Genomic DNA, 16,401 nt, shown 5'->3' with positions numbered 1-16,401 from the left:
TAGCGGAAGGTAAGGAGACTGTTTCTGAATGATGCATGGTGCTTTGCTTCTGCAGGAGGTCCTCCAGATGACACCAACGATGCTGGAGGCAGGTTTTACCATCAATAACTTCTAATGGTGTCCTGTTATATTCCTAAACCAAACCAGCATACATGGAGAGCAGCCAACATGGATCTGAGGGTTTCAGTGGATACGCTGGATTGTTTTAAACACTTTTATCAGAAGGAGTCAAGGACCTAAAAACTGTTCTACTGGAAGTTCCTCAGAAAAACAAGAGACTGACTTGGTTTTCCTAAAATCCAGTAGAACCTCTTTGGTTTTGTCTACTTTCTGAACCACAGAGATCAGCTTCTAACGTCATCCTCTATGCTGTCTGATAATTATTAGAAATTAATCCACCAACCGGCCTTAATAACACACCAACATGAGGGCAGAACAACTGATCCATAGTTTTGTTCTGACTGGATTAATGTTCTGTACCCATGTGTAGAAGAACCATTCAGAGGGTTTAGCCTGGTAAAGTTCTGTTCAGAACCAGGAGAAGAAAGTCTGCAGGTTCACTTTTACATCAGTTTGCTGTCTACTGCCACGATCTGATTTGAAGATGTTTCTCTTGGCGCTTCAAGCTGGACCAAGCACCATCCCGGTAATTATTCATCTTTCAGAACATTTGGATCATGTTCTGGAGGTTCCATAGTTTCCATCACATCTTTTGATTTGCGCTCAAAGACTGTGTTAATTCTACAGACAGATGGTCCAGTAAATGCATCTTCTGTTCTGTGTTAAACACCATGTTTGTATGAGAACCGTTTTATAGTTTGTATCTGAATGTATAATATAAAAGACATTAAAGATGTTTTAGTCATATAATAATAGAGATGTGTGCAGACAAGGAACATCAAAAGTTTAAAAATGCTGAGCAGGTGATAAGCTCCTTCTGATCCACAGCTCAGGTGTTTTATTCATCCTGAGTCTGTCTGCTGTGCCTCTGCTGCCCCCTGCTGTTCATCAACCACACACTCTGGAGGAGGCTTTAAGACTTTTTATTGCAAAATAGCCGAATCAGACATCAGGTCACATGAAGAAGGGTCAATCAGGTAAGGAGGTTCCGCCCCACTGCCTGCTGGGAAACGTAGTGTTTTCAGTCGTCTCCTCCGCACAGACTCAGCAGAGCCTTCTGATAGTCTCCTTTGGTGTGTTCCTGAAAAAGAACCACTCGGTCAGATCCAGAGCCGTGTTTTATATTTCTGTCTATGTGACTGAACCTGTTCTCCACATTTACTGGGAATTTCACTGCTGACAATTAACTCTGACCACAGGGAACTTTTAGAGTAAATAATTCAATGCTGAATTTATGAGTTTTTAATCATTATAGTCTCATATAAAGTGGAGCGCAGTGACTCACAGCGATTGTCTGGTACAGAGACTTTTTGTGCTGCCTCTTGAACTCGGTCCTGATCCTCATCAGGTCAATTTCGCAGCGTGACACCAGGATCCTGGTCACCACCTTCTCCTTGGCTCCTTTACTCTAATGGAACAAACAACGAGTCAGCACAAAGGTCCAAAAACCCCAAAACAGCAACTGATGGAGCAGGAGGTGGTTACCTTCATGGCTTCATAGAGTTTGTTGGCGAAGTACAGCTGGCGGTTTTCAAAGCATTCCACTAAGAAGAAACCAGAGAGACTCAGTTCATCTCAGAGTCATCAGCCTGTTTCCTGTCTGTGTTTTCTGTAAGAGCTTCCATGGACAAACTGTGTCCCTGAGACGTCTAGAGATTGAATTAGATTCCAGTTTAATCAGATCCCCCCGCTTGGACCTGATTATGAATCAGGGTTCAGTCTGTTTAGACCCATTTTAAACCTAACCATGTAAAAACGAAATGCTCAGAAGCATGTTAAAGAATGTTGATCCTCGTAGTTCAGAGATTAAAGGCGTAGTCGCAATGCACTGCTTTTCACTCGAAATGACAAAAGCAGGAAAAATGGGAATGAGAGCAGCTTAACTGGGAATTCAGCGGGAATAAAATAAAGTTTATGTGATTTAAGAGAAGAAGAAAGACTGAAACAAACAGAAAGTTATTAAGGAACATAAAGACAGTAACAAGGTCGGCCTTCTATCACCTGAAGAACATCTCCAGGATTAAAGGACTAATGTCTCAGCAGGACCTTGAAAAACTAATTCATGCGTTCATCTTTAGTAGAATTGATTTCTGCAACGGTGTTTTCACAGGTCTGCCTAAAAATTGGATCAGACAGCTGCAGTTGATCCAGAACTCTGCTGCCCGCGTCCTCACTAGAACTAAGAAAGTGGAGCACATCGGCCCGGTTCTAAAGTCCCAACACTGGCTCCCTGTAGCTCAGAGAATAGAGTTTAAAATACTTCTGTTAGTCTATAAATCACTGAATGGCTTAGCACCAAAATACATTACAGACTTGTTGTCAGTGTATCAACCACCCAGACCTCTCAGGTCTTCTGGCTCAAATCTACTCTGCAGAACCAGAACCAGAACTAAACATGGAGAAGCAGCTTTTAGTTCTTATGCTCCACTAATCTGGAATAAACTGCCAGAAAACTGTAAAAGCGCTGAAACCCTAAGTGGCTTTAAATTAAGATTAAAAACTTATTTGTTTAGAGTGGCCTTTGACTGGGCCATCTAAACATTATTAGTTAAGTTTTCAGTCCAATTTTCCTTTCATTTTCTTATCCATCATTCTATTCTCTTCTCTATTTTTTAATTACCTTTATGTCACTGTAATGTACTTTGCCTATTATGTTTGTCATTTTTTATTTTTTTTCCTTTATGTGAAGCACTTTGAATTGTCTTGCTACTGAAATGTGCAATAGAAATAAACTTACCATGCCTTAAATCTGTTTAGTGATGAATGACATCATCTACAAACCGACTTTCCTTCACAGAAACCTGGCCATGAACAGCAACTAATTCATGCTGGGACTGATTCAGTTTGAATCTTGGAACTCTGAACCAGTTCTGACTGAAGCTGTCAATGAAACGTACCCAGAGTGAGGAAGGACTTCTCCATGTCTCCCTTCACCTCCTTCCTGATGCTCTCCTTCATGTCGTACGGACTGTAGCTCTTATAACGCTCAAACACTGACACACAGGACAGGGACACACTGATCAGCTTTCCATCAACCAGAACATAAAGTCTTACTGAGAAACACGTGGACTGAACAGAACTGTGATTCTTTAGGTATGGCACCAGGCCATGAACCGAATCAGAACTTTTAATCAGTCTCTCCATTTTAACATACTGAGAGAAATCAGCAGGATTTACATCATCTAATTACAGAAGGAGACTCACCTTTCTGCAGGTGAGGGATGCTCCTCTGAGACATGATGGAGATCCAGGTGGCCACATCCGTCCCCTTCCTCTTCACTCCGGCTTCATACAGAGACTGAGCAGAACATCATGGAAGACCAGAGTTTGGGTCAGAATATGACTCTGATTTTAACATTAAAGGTTCACAGAAAACAGTTGGTTTCAATAAAAGAAAAAACACCGACCCTGACCCGTCAGAAGGTGAGAAGGTCAGAACTGAATATAAACAAAGTTATAATAATAATAATCATAATAATCTAAGTTTGACTTTCAGCAAAAATTTTAATTGTTTCTGATTTATTATGAAAATAAATGTTTTTTAAAAGACCCTGAATCGGATCCTGTGCCAGACCTTGAGCTGGACCCTGAGTCGGACACCGAGTCTGACCCTGAACTATTAAAATGTTTGATTTATGTCCGGTAAAGAAGCCAAGGTGGTGCTGTCTGAGGTTTTGGATGGGTTCTAAAACAAGAACGTCCTGTAAATATGACTCACTTTGGCATCATCATCGATCTTCTGGTAGTCCACCACGTTGTTCGGCTCGTCTCTTTTTGTCTGTGGATTGGATAAATTGTTCAGAGGTTTTCAGTAGTCTGCTGGTACTTCACAGTAACTGGACCCGTTCAGAAAAAGCAGAATCTTCGCACAACCCACACGGTGAAAGTCATGACTTCCAGGTGATTCTAAAAATATTAGAAATTAGAGTTTAAATCATTGTTGCTGCCCACTATGGTCCTGTTCTGTTCATTTCCTGTCCACTCTGCTCTTGTCCCGTCCTGTCTGTCCAGTCCAGTCCAGTCTTGTCCTGTCCTGTTGAACCCAAAAGTCCCCCTTAAAAACCTTGAGGTTCATAAAGAACTTCCTGTTGAGGAAATATGATCTTCTTCAGTTCCCAAGGAGAAACTTAAGAATAGCATTATCTTGCTGTTATTCATGAACACATGGGTCAGAATCCCATTCCTGGTTCTGTGGTACCTGAACCAGAGCCAGCAGCAGCTTGGCAAAGTCCCCTGACGTGTCTCCTGCAATGTCCTTCTCCAACTCCTTCTTAAACACTGCAGAGACCAAAAAAGGACGAATTAAAGGCACAATAAATCCAATCAGAGACAATGAAGGTAACATGGTCCAGCAGGTTCCTCAGAAAGGTTCTGTAGATTATGACCTAAACTTTCAGATTGGTCCCGAAATGTGATCAGTGACCCATCCTGAATATTTTATATTTTAATCTTTGGGTGAACCTGGAGCTTGAATCAGTCATTAAAGTTCTTCTTGGCTCCTTTCTCACTAAGAAATGTTAAAAGTGTTCATCACTCACTCTCTCTGTAAGCTTTCTTGATATCTGCCAGTTCTTCATTGCTTCTGGAGCAGACAAGCTCGATCAGGGTCTCCTCGTCGGTTCCAAGGCCCTGCACAGCCACATCCCAGAAACCACCATTAAACCTCCATAAACAGAACCCGGTCAGATTGCTGCAGCTGCCCTTTAATTCTGCTGATGCTTGTTTCAGGCAGCTGACTGTTTGTATTCAGTTCAACCTGCAGGGGTTTTCCTCCTCTCAGGATGTTTAATGCATCTGGAGAACCTCTGCAAGCACGGTTCTTCAGAACAGAGTCCAATTTCATCATAAGTGGGATGATACAGTTTTTTTGATGTACAAAAAAACTAATTTTTCTCTGTGCATTTTTCTGATGCACAAAGATTTAAAATTGTTGCTTATTTTAAACTGATCTTAGTTTGGTTTTAAGTTGATCAACACAATATTTACATGAGCAAAAAGCTCACACTACATTAAGCTTTACTACAACATATGCATAGAAAATTTACAGTATAATCCATTTAAAGACGTAACCTAAGAAATATTTAAAAACAATACTTCACATGTCAAATGTGGCTTGCATCAGGACACAGAGTTAATTTCTTTAGCTGAAGCTGATTTCACACAACAGAGCAGACCATCTGACCAGCAGGTGGCGCTGCACTTGGTGGTCAGATGAGAACCGATGCAGAACTCTGACCTTCATGGAAGCTTTGAGCTCAGATGCATCATACTGGGCGGTGCTCTTCATCAGACCCAACATCAGAGCCTCCAGAGAGCCGGAGAGCGCCCCCTTCAGGGCAGAAATCAGATCCTGAAAAACATCAATAAGTGCATTTCAAGTAGGTGGATTTATTTAGGAAAACAGAAATATTCAGTTTTTTACGCCACCTACAGGGGAATAGTTTTGTGACTGTGACTATTTATACAGCTGTAAGATTTATCTGCAGCTTCTCTTGTTATTGGAAACCCCACTGAGAGGGGCTCAGTTGGGGCCAGAGACACTGGGGTCCATAAATCACCTAGAGAATAAATTAGAAACACAGGGACTAAGTTTACTCAGTAATCCACATGGGGCACATCTACATGGGACACATCTACATGGGACACATCTACAAGAGACACATCTACATGAGACACATCTACATGAGACACATCTACAAGAGACACATCTACATGAGACACATCTACATGGGACACATCTACATGAGACACATCTGCAAGAGACACATCTACATGGGACACATCTACATGAGACACATCTACATGGGACACATCTACATGAGACACATCTGCAAGAGACACATCTACATGGGACACATCTACATGAGACACATCTACATGATACACATCTACATGAGACACATCTACATGAGACACATCTACATGAGACACATCTATATGGGACACATCTACATGAGACACATCTACAAGAGACACATCTACATGAGACACATCTACATGAGACACATCTACAAGAGACACATCTACATGGGACACATCTACATGAGACACATCTACAAGAGACACATCTACATAAGACACATCTACATGGGACACATCTACATGAGACACATCTGCAAGAGACACATCTACATGGGACACATCTACATGAGACACATCTACATGGGACACATCTACATGAGACACATCTGCAAGAGACACATCTACATGGGACACATCTACATGAGACACATCTACATGGGACACATCTACATGAGACACATCTGCAAGAGACACATCTACATGGGACACATCTACATGAGACACATCTACATGAGACACATCTACATGAGACACATCTACATGAGACACATCTATATGGGACACATCTACATGAGACACATCTACAAGAGACACATCTACATGAGACACATCTACATGAGACACATCTACAAGAGACACATCTACATGGGACACATCTACATGAGACACATCTACATGAGACACATCTACAAGAGACACATCTACATGAGACACATCTACATGAGACACATCTACATGAGACACATCTACATGAGACACATCTGCAAGAGACACATCTACATGGGACACATCTACATGAAACACATCTACAAGAGACACATCTACAAGAGACACATCTACATGAGACACATCTACATGAGACACATCTATATGGGACACATCTACATGAGACACATCTACATGAGACACATCTACATGAGACACATCTATATGGGACACATCTACATGAGACACATCTACAAGAGACACATCTACATGAGACACATCTACATGAGACACATCTACAAGAGACACATCTACAAGGGACACATCTACATGAGACACATCTGCAAGAGACACATCTACATGAGACACATCTACATGGGACACATCTACATGAGACACATCTACATGGGACACATCTACAAGAGACACATCTACATGAGACACATCTACATGAGACACATCTACATGAGACACATCTACAAGAGACACATCTACATGAGACACATCTACATGGGACACATCTACAAGAGACACATCTACATGAAACACATCTACAAGAGACACATCTACAAGAGACACATCTACATGAGACACATCTACATGGGACACATCTACATGAGACACATCTACATGAGACACATCTACCAGAGACACATCTACATGAGACACATCTACATGAGACACATCTACATGGGACACATCTACAAGAGACACGTCTACATGAGACACATCTACATGAGACACATCTATATGGGACACATCTACAAGAGACACATCTACATGAAACACATCTACATGGGACACATCTACAAGAGACACATCTACATGAAACACATCTACAAGAGACACATCTACAAGAGACACATCTACATGAGACACATCTACATGAGACACATCTATAAGGGACACATCTACATGAGACACATCTACATGAGACACATCTACATGAGACACATCTACATGGGACACATCTACATGAGACACATCTACATGAGACACATCTACAAGAGACACATCTACATGATACACCTCTATATGGGACACATCTACATGAGAAACATCTACGAGAGACACGTCTACAAGAGACACATCTACATGAGACACATCTACAAGAGACACATCTACATGAGACACATCTACATGAGACACATCTACAAGAGACACATCTACATGAGACACATCTACATGGGACACATCTACAAGAGATACATCTACATGAGACAAATCTACAAGAGACACATCTACATGAGACACATCTACATGAGACACATTTACAAGAGACACATCTACAAGAGACACATCCACATGAAACACATCTACATGAGACACATCTACATGAGACACATCTATATGGGATTCATCTACATGAGACACATCTACAAGAGACACATCTACATGAGACACATCTACATGAGACACATCTATATGGGACACATCTACATGAGACACATCTACATGAGACACATCTATATGGCACACATCTACATGAGACACATCTACATGGGACACATCTACATGAGACACATCTACATGAAACACATCTACAAGAGACACATCTACATGGGACACATCTACATGAGACACATCTACATGAGACACATCTATATGGGACACATCTACATGAGACACATCTACAAGAGACACATCTACATGAGACACATCTACATGAGACACATCTATATGGGACACATCTACATGAGACACATCTATATGGGACACATCTACATGAGACACATCTACAAGAGACACATCTATATGGGACACATCTACATGAGACACATCTACATGAGACACATCTACATGAAACACATCTACAAGAGACACATCTACATGGGACACATCTACATGAGACACATCTACATGAGACACATCTATATGGGACACATCTACATGAGACACATCTACAAGAGACACATCTATATGGGACACATCTACATGAGACACATCTATATGGGACACATCTACATGAGACACATATATATGAGACACATCTACATGAGGCACGTCTACATTTGTGTAAAGGGCCACATTGGTCAAAAACCTCAAGGAAACTAGAGCTGTTAAATTTCTTAAGCAGTTATTTTTTTGGATCTTCTTGGTTCCATCTCAGCTCTGGGACAATCTGAGCTGAACTCCTAAGCTGATGAAGAAACTGGAACCTGGTTTCTACCTTTTTAGCAATCCGTTCGTACTCGAAGGTGATCTCTCTGCGCTGCTCGGCGCTCCGTCTGGTCAGGATGTCGATGATGGTCTGTTCATCTACTCCTGAGAAGAAAAGTTGGACTTTAACATGAGCCTCTAACCAGACAAGAAGGAACAGATCAGACTGATTTAATTTGATCCTGATCAGAACAAAAGTCTTAATGATAATTTTTAGTTTAGACTGACTCAGAGAACCCACAAAAACCCAGAACAGAACCAGAGAAAAATAATTATTATTAATGAGAGACTTTAAACTGTGAGGCGGTTTCTATTTTTGTTGCTCTGATGATGAAAACCTCTGCTCTGATTCATCCTGAAACTGCAAAATGAACACCTCAGATTCAAGTCCCTCCAAGACAGAGGCTATGCCTGGCTCATGGGCTCCTCAGCAGGGACTGTTAGCCTGAAGCTCACCAGGGATCTGGAATTCTGCTCTCCTGTATCCTCACCTTTGGTTTTGATGGCAGTCTCAATTCTCGCTGCATCCTGAGCCGGGTCAAAGTCATGTATCGGCACCACAGTGGGGAATTTGGGCTCCTGTTCCTGCAGCAGACAGAACAACCAGCAGTCATATCTACAGAACCTACAGAAGAACTCAGGACCAAATCTGTAGAAACAACTTCAAGACAACCTGCTGAGATACAAAGGTCATTCTGACAGTTGATCGGTCACCTTCCAAAGTACATGTTGGGAATAAATTCAGATCCACATGGACTGCAGAAAAAAAACCTTATGGTTCAACAGGGGTCAGAGTTTCAACAGGACGTGTTGAAACGAAAGACCTGGGATATGTTGCAGGGAAACTGGTTCTGAAGTCTGAACCAGACTGTAACTGGTTGATGTGAGATCAAGAATCAAGTTCTAGGGTGGCCCCTTCTCTTTCTGCCTGCTTCCTGTCTGATTTTAGCCTCTAGTGCTTAACTATCTTTAAAAAGAATCAGATTCTGTTAGGAGGCCACTGGCTACCTGTGCAGGTGTGCCACGCCCCCTTATGACATCATGAACAGGATGAAACAGATTCAGATTTTAGGGTGTTTGAATGTTTCAGTGAAGTCCTATTTCAGTCTTACTGGACCACAACCCACCTCCTCAGGTGGTCTCAGAGCAAAGTTCATTAAAGGGAACATATTATGCAAAATCCCTTTTTTAGCCATTAAATACATTTTGTTGTGTACTTGGAGTCTGTAGGAGAGCAGGAAAGTTAAATTTAGTCTCTCCAAGTGCTGCAGATATCTTTATATTCTGTTTGGGTCGTATTTTTCAGTCTGTTCAGGTTTTCTCTATCATCTGTTACATTTTTCCAACTGTTGCGTCACAGTATTTGCTGCTGAACAGCTAAACAAGGTAATGAACCTCCGGCTGATCAGTTTCGCGTATCCACCATATTTATTTCTCGCTGGGATTTTCTGGTCCAAGCTGAAGTATGCTGAAGCTGAAAGAGGATAAGTTCGGTTTGGTTGTTGGGTGTATTAATCCACACAATTTATTATACTGTACCCCAGTATCAGCACCTCTTCAAAGTGCCTGGTTAAACTTTTATTTTTCATGGAAATGTTACCACATCAGTGAGGACATTCCTCTTCTCCTGCATGAAGCACTTCAAGGAGTTCTTCATCGACCTCCTCCAGTATCAAGAAGGATTTGCTGAGAGACTTCATCTGATTAAGGGGTCAGTTCCTTCTGTCTATGGAAATGACGACGCAGCAAAGCGGTAAGCCGCAAATAACGCTAAAATGACAACAAGCTTTATTTTAGACATGAATTTATTGTGTTGATACGACATCCTGGCCATTGTTCTGATAGCAAGAGCATCGTTCCGTCTGCTTATGTTAATGCTGTGTGCTGCTGTTAGCTCCTTGAGGACAGAACCGTACTGCGTGTTTTCATATCATTATTAAATGATGATTTAAGTGTGAAGAGGAAGGATTTAAGGTCAGTGTATATATTCATCATTGTGTCACTTTGATATAAACAGACAGATAATACACATTAGGGGTGTGAAAATATCTGATATTTGAGTATAATTGGTACTGAAATATGTTTCTAAGGGATAGTTTTTGTGTCAAATCAAGGGGGAACACAACTTCCCATAGCAGCACTGGAGACACAGACACTAAGCCCCTCCCCTTCCTGCAGACACAGACAATATGCCCCTCCCCTTTCTGCGGACACAGACACTAAGCCCCTCCCCATCCTGCAGACACAGCTAGTAAGCCCCTCCCCTTCCTGCAGGCACAGACAATATGCCCCTCCCTTTCTGCAGACACAGACACTAAGCTCCTCCCCTTCCTGCAGACACAGCTAGTAAGCCCCTCCCCTTCCTGCAGGCACAGACAATATGCCCCCCCCTTTCTGCAGACACAGACACTAAGCTCCTCCCCTTCCTGCAGACACAGACAATATGCCCCTCCCCTTTCTGCAGACACAGACAATATGCCCCTCCCCTTTCTGCAGACACAGACAATATGCCCCTCCCCTTCCTGCAAACACAGACACTAAGCCCCTCCCCTTCCTGCAGACACAGCTAGTAAGCCCCTCCCCTTCCTGCAGGCACAGACAATATGCCGCCCCCCTTTCTGCAGACACAGACACTAAGCTCCTCCCCTTCCTGCAGACACAGACAATATGCCCCTCCCCTTTCTGCAGACACAGACAATATGCCCCTCCCCTTCCTGCAAACACAGACACTAAGCTCCTCCCCTTCCTGCAGACAAAGACCCTGGGCCCCTCCCGAGGTCAAGCACAGAATTTCTCCTCTTCCAAACACAGCAGAATGAGTTGAGGTGGCCTCATCTGACCACAGCAGTTTGTCCAACACCTTCTCTCAATCATGTAGATGTTCACGGAAAACCTGAAGACAGGCCTTTAGCTGAGCCACCTATAATCTCAGGCCATTTTAAATGTATTAGTGTGATGACCTAAAAACACCACAGTATTGGTATATGTTCTCCCTGAACTCAGTCTGTCAGGTGTAACAGCGTCCTGCAGCGGCTGCAGGCTGTTGAAGTTTTCCCCATTTGTCTTGAAGCTTTTTAGTCTGAGCTCAGAGTCTCCAGGAGTTTATCAGCTCTCTGCTGGTTCAGATGGTTCATTATTATCAGCTTTTAGACTGCAGTCAGACTCTGGATTCATTCAGGGTTTCAACATAAAGATACAAAGATATGAGCTGGCTGTGCTGAAACAGATGAAGGCCTGATAAAAACCTCTGAAGGTTTACTGAAGTCTGCAGTAAACCTGTTTAGGAGTTTATCATGTATTCCTCACATTTTATTCAAGTATTTCATTTTTATCACTTTTATGAATGCTGTGGTATAAATCTGTTATTCAGACAGAACTGTCTTATAAAAAGGCACATATACGTCATAAATGTTTATTCAATTAAAGTAATAGATAAAAATGGAGGAAAAACAGAGAAAACTAAGAAATAGAAAACATTAGAGCCCCTCCTGTTGCAGCCCACAAGCTGATTGGACTGAGTTCTGCTGATCAATGGGAGCAATGATCCAAACCTGGGAGACTCACCCCTCCATACGACAGCGTCAGCTGACCCAGGAACTCTGACACCAGCGCCATGATGGATTCACCTGCAGAACACAGAACTCAGTGTTACATCTTGAGATGTTAGCAGACAATGTGCAGAACCTAATGGTTCTGAACTCTGGATTCATGTCCTGTAACAAAGTCTGATCCACAGAAACACGTTCTCCCGGTGGGACACTGGGTCTTCATGTGTTGGACTTTAAGTTTATTCTGATATGTAGTTAAGTCACACATACTAAGAGTTGTAGTCTTTAGTTTCTGTGTTTCTCATTTTTAGTTTCCTGTTTTATTTTGGTAAACTGGTCCTTTCTGTTTTCTTTACTTCCTGTTTCCTGTCTCTCGTATCTTTGTTCACTTTTATATGTGTATTTTAGTCTTTTTTATGTTCAGTTTTGTTCAGTTTTCTAGTTTCTGGTCAGTGTTTGGTTTCTTTCCATCAGATTGTCTCTGGTTTTCCTCACCACCTCGGCCCAAGCATGTTCTCCCCTTTGGGTTCTTCAGTCTCAGCTGGTTCCTCCTGCAGTCATCGCCTCAGGTCTCTCCTGTCTCTGTTTCATGTCCTTCACTTCATGTTTTGGATTTTGGACCTAGTTTTCAGTAAGTTTCTTTATAAAATTATTTGGATCCATGTCCTCTTCCTGTCTGTCGGCAAGTGGATCCCATGAATACTTAAGATTCTGAACAGAATCTGGAGCAGAACCTGAACAATGCACCATTTTGGTTAATTTTTATACTTTTAACGCTACAGGAGGATGGGAATAGAAACATTTTCCAACAGTTTGAAATTATGGTCTTTTTTCTCCGTTTTATTCCCTGGATGTTCAGAAGAAATCAGAAGAACGTTGGTTTTTCAGAACAATCCAGTTCAACCAAACGAACATGAACCAGACAACCAAATATCTAAGACCTTCTCAGCAGCTCTGAGAGGGTACAGATCTGGTTCATTGGTCTTCTGTTCTCCGGCCTGGACGAAAGTCACACTGCTCCTCCTGGACCCTAGGTTCCCAATCAGTTGGAGCCTCCTGTCCAACACTGAGAAGAAATCCTTCCCAGGGAGGCTGAGAAGTGTGATCACTCAGTGGTTTAGTGCAAACTCACCGGTTCCAATTCCATTCAAACAATCACTATTTATTTCATTTTCAAAGATTTTCAAAAAGGTTTTTAAATATTTGACTTTTTTGCACATTTAAGATTCAGCATATTTCAGACACTTGTGATGGTGGTGAGCAGGTTGACCGGAGAAGATTCCAGATCCTGTAGATCTTCCAAAGAAAACAGAGAGAACAATCCCTTCCAGAGTCCAGCCCACGGTGAACTCTGAAACTGAGGGTGTGTTTGAGTTATTGAGCGGGCCGGGCCTGAAGGCGTGTCTGCAGATAAGAAGATGCACTCAGAGCTGCAGGAATGTGCAGCATGTTGCATAACTGCGGCGTTGCTCAGTGATTCCAGCCGCGTTAAAGTGTTGATAAGCTGTTTCTGGAAGGAGATTCATCCACCTTTGACCATGTAACAAACTCTAAACTTCCAGCAGGAAATTTCATCACTTAGTAACCAAGCTGGAGCCACTGACAGTTAAAGGGCTCTTCCACCTTTTTAATTCATGTGCTGCATTGTTCTGAACATATGATGGTGTAATCAGCCTACACACCCTGATAGGTTCATCATTTCCCCTGAAAACAACCCAATCTCAGACAACCTGCTGATAAATAGTTGAACAGGAAGTCTATTGGCCCTGGTTTTGTTGTTTTTCTTCTTTAGGCAACAACTAATTCAGACAGAAAAAAATTTCTCTCATGAATGCCTAAAAATGTTGCCTTAATGAGACCCAAAATGTTTTGAGCTCAATGTTCAGCCTCTCTACTAACAGAACAGATTATATGAGAAGAAACCTGTTTCCAGGTTTAATAACGGAGCAGGAAGCTGACTGCAGCTTAGCAGCTCTGTGATGGATGACTTAATTTGTATTTCTGAAGGAAAGCCCGGTTCCCTCTGGTTAAAGAGCCAAAAATATTGTCAAGTTTCCAGATGTGTTAAAGTTCACCTGCCGATCACTCAGTTCACCGAAAAATAATGAAAATCTGAGAACAAACTGAAGACGAGACATGTTCTTACCTTCAGAGACGCAGCAGCTCCGTTATGGTCCAGGACTGAACAGGGTGCGGTGTTTATACACCAGCTGACTCACACACACCCACCCACCCACACACACACACACACACACACACACACACACACACACACCAGCTGCATGACTGAATGAGCAGACTTTTCCACATCAGCATCAACAGAAGCAGGAATTCCTTGGATCGGCCAAAGGAAACTCTGGTTCCTGATTAGTTGAAGTTAAACCTGAAGGGCTGAGCTCATGCAGCTGGTCTCACCTCATCCTGCAGCAGGAACCCGACAGGAACTCCACAGACTAGGGTTCAGGGCAGAAATGCTGTCACATGGTGTCTGCAGACTCTCTGGTTGGCTGATTTAAAGATGCATACAGAGGACACCCACAGTTGAGTTTGTGACCGTAGTTTCTGTTAATCCGCATGTTTTAGTGCTTGTTGATGCAGAGGATGCTGCCTCCACACTGTATCAGTTTATACGTTCTAAAACTTCTCTTTCGTAAGGTCAGCTAACACAAACCTCTGGTGAATACTGTGCTGGTTGCTACAGCTGAGGCTGGGGTGGTGTGGTGTGGAAGTTTCCACTGAAATCTGCACAGATCAGTGACTTCTGTGGTGCTCTTCATGTGGAGTTTCTCTGCAGAAAAGATTAGTTTAACCTGCACATGTTTAACAACCATTCTGACGGGAAACAATTGCTGCCATGCTTCTGAGTTTGTCATCTTATTCTCGAGGCTCTGCATGTTTCACGTGGCAGTGTTCTGGTTCTAGATGTGCCTCCTGATGTATCGCTCTGCCTTTATCTGGACCTGCAGCAGGACTTGGACTGCCTTTGAACATGACTGCTGTGCCTGAATATAATTATAAGTTAACTGCTTGTGTTCCTGTGAAGTTCCCTGAGATGACAGTTTGTTGGCACCATCTAACTAAGCTGAATGGATTCAGTTTAATGTTCTGTTAAAGGTTGCTGTGTGCAGGTATCAGTGTCCACAAACACACCGAGGTACCTCTGATAATATTTATCTGCTCAGTGAGTGATAACACAGGAGTGGAGGGGTGGAGTGGGGCACTCCACACTTTTATGGACCTCATCAGGATTTTCCCATCAAAGATTTTTCAGGTGATGAAGCCACACCTGGTTTATAAGCCTCAGGTGAGTAACAGCAGGACGTGATCTCTCTGTTGTGGGATGGGGCAGAGGGTGTAAAGTTCAGCAAATCAGTAGGTTTGAATGTTTAAACAAAGCTGCTGTGGTGACACTGAACATCTCATTCATCCCAGTCATTCATGAGTCAACAGCTGATTTTGGTATTCCCTGTTTCTATGGTAACAGATCCATTTATTTTCATGAATCAAAGCTAGAGCTTCTAGATGGGCATCGTTATCAGAAAAGGATTGCTGACTGTGTTACAGCATAATACACAGTAATACATCTAAACTAAAACCCTGTCAACCATAGATACACTCTGTTCAAGGGATGGAGCCTATCAGAGGTAGACCACACCTGGACAACTTAGCATTCTGTCCCAGTCCTTCACACAACCGGTGAAGCATGCTAACGCTTACAGCTGCAGTGTTTTCCATCATCAGTTCATCTGGAATGAATGTTTTGGCAAGTTTATTAGGAAACAGAGAGAATGCTACCGAGATTCAATCCAACAACCTTCCTGCTTCTCCAACTTATGATATTTACAGTAACACCATCAGAAACAGCAGCAGAGCTGAGCTGTCAGCTGAGTCCAAGAAGTCAGCCAGGGTGGTTTATTTCATGGTATTATAGTTCACAGACTGTCCACAAGAGGGCAGCAGGCGCCTTTCATGTGGCCCTTCTTCCACCTGAGGACAACAGGATGTCTCTGACCCTGCAGCAAGCAGAGAGCAGTCTACAGGATCAATAGGAAGAAAAGGCTGCAGA

The 16,401-nt window shown here is 42.5% G+C and overlaps 1 protein-coding gene across 1 annotated transcript; it reads right to left on the bottom strand.

Moving 5' to 3' along the window:
• Positions 1 to 1,027: 1,027 nt before the first annotated feature.
• Positions 1,028 to 14,565, bottom strand: LOC124867213 (annexin A2-B-like). The gene is made up of 13 exons (XM_047363532.1): positions 14,482 to 14,565; positions 12,352 to 12,413; positions 9,279 to 9,372; positions 8,798 to 8,892; positions 5,357 to 5,470; positions 4,659 to 4,749; positions 4,319 to 4,398; positions 3,839 to 3,898; positions 3,325 to 3,418; positions 3,018 to 3,113; positions 1,606 to 1,664; positions 1,406 to 1,528; positions 1,028 to 1,201 (listed from the first exon to the last, which is right to left on the bottom strand). The coding sequence occupies exons 2-13, from the start codon at positions 12,400 to 12,402 to the stop codon at positions 1,142 to 1,144; spliced, it is 1,017 nt and encodes a 338-aa protein (XP_047219488.1). The 5' UTR covers positions 12,403 to 12,413; positions 14,482 to 14,565; the 3' UTR covers positions 1,028 to 1,141.
• Positions 14,566 to 16,401: the final 1,836 nt, after the last annotated feature.

This window comes from Girardinichthys multiradiatus, chromosome 4 (assembly GCF_021462225.1).
Source record: "Girardinichthys multiradiatus isolate DD_20200921_A chromosome 4, DD_fGirMul_XY1, whole genome shotgun sequence".
Classification (NCBI taxonomy): Eukaryota; Metazoa; Chordata; class Actinopteri; order Cyprinodontiformes; family Goodeidae; genus Girardinichthys; species Girardinichthys multiradiatus.
The sequence above is the reverse complement of the archived record's forward strand: the minus strand, read 5'-3'. Positions and strand labels throughout refer to the sequence as shown.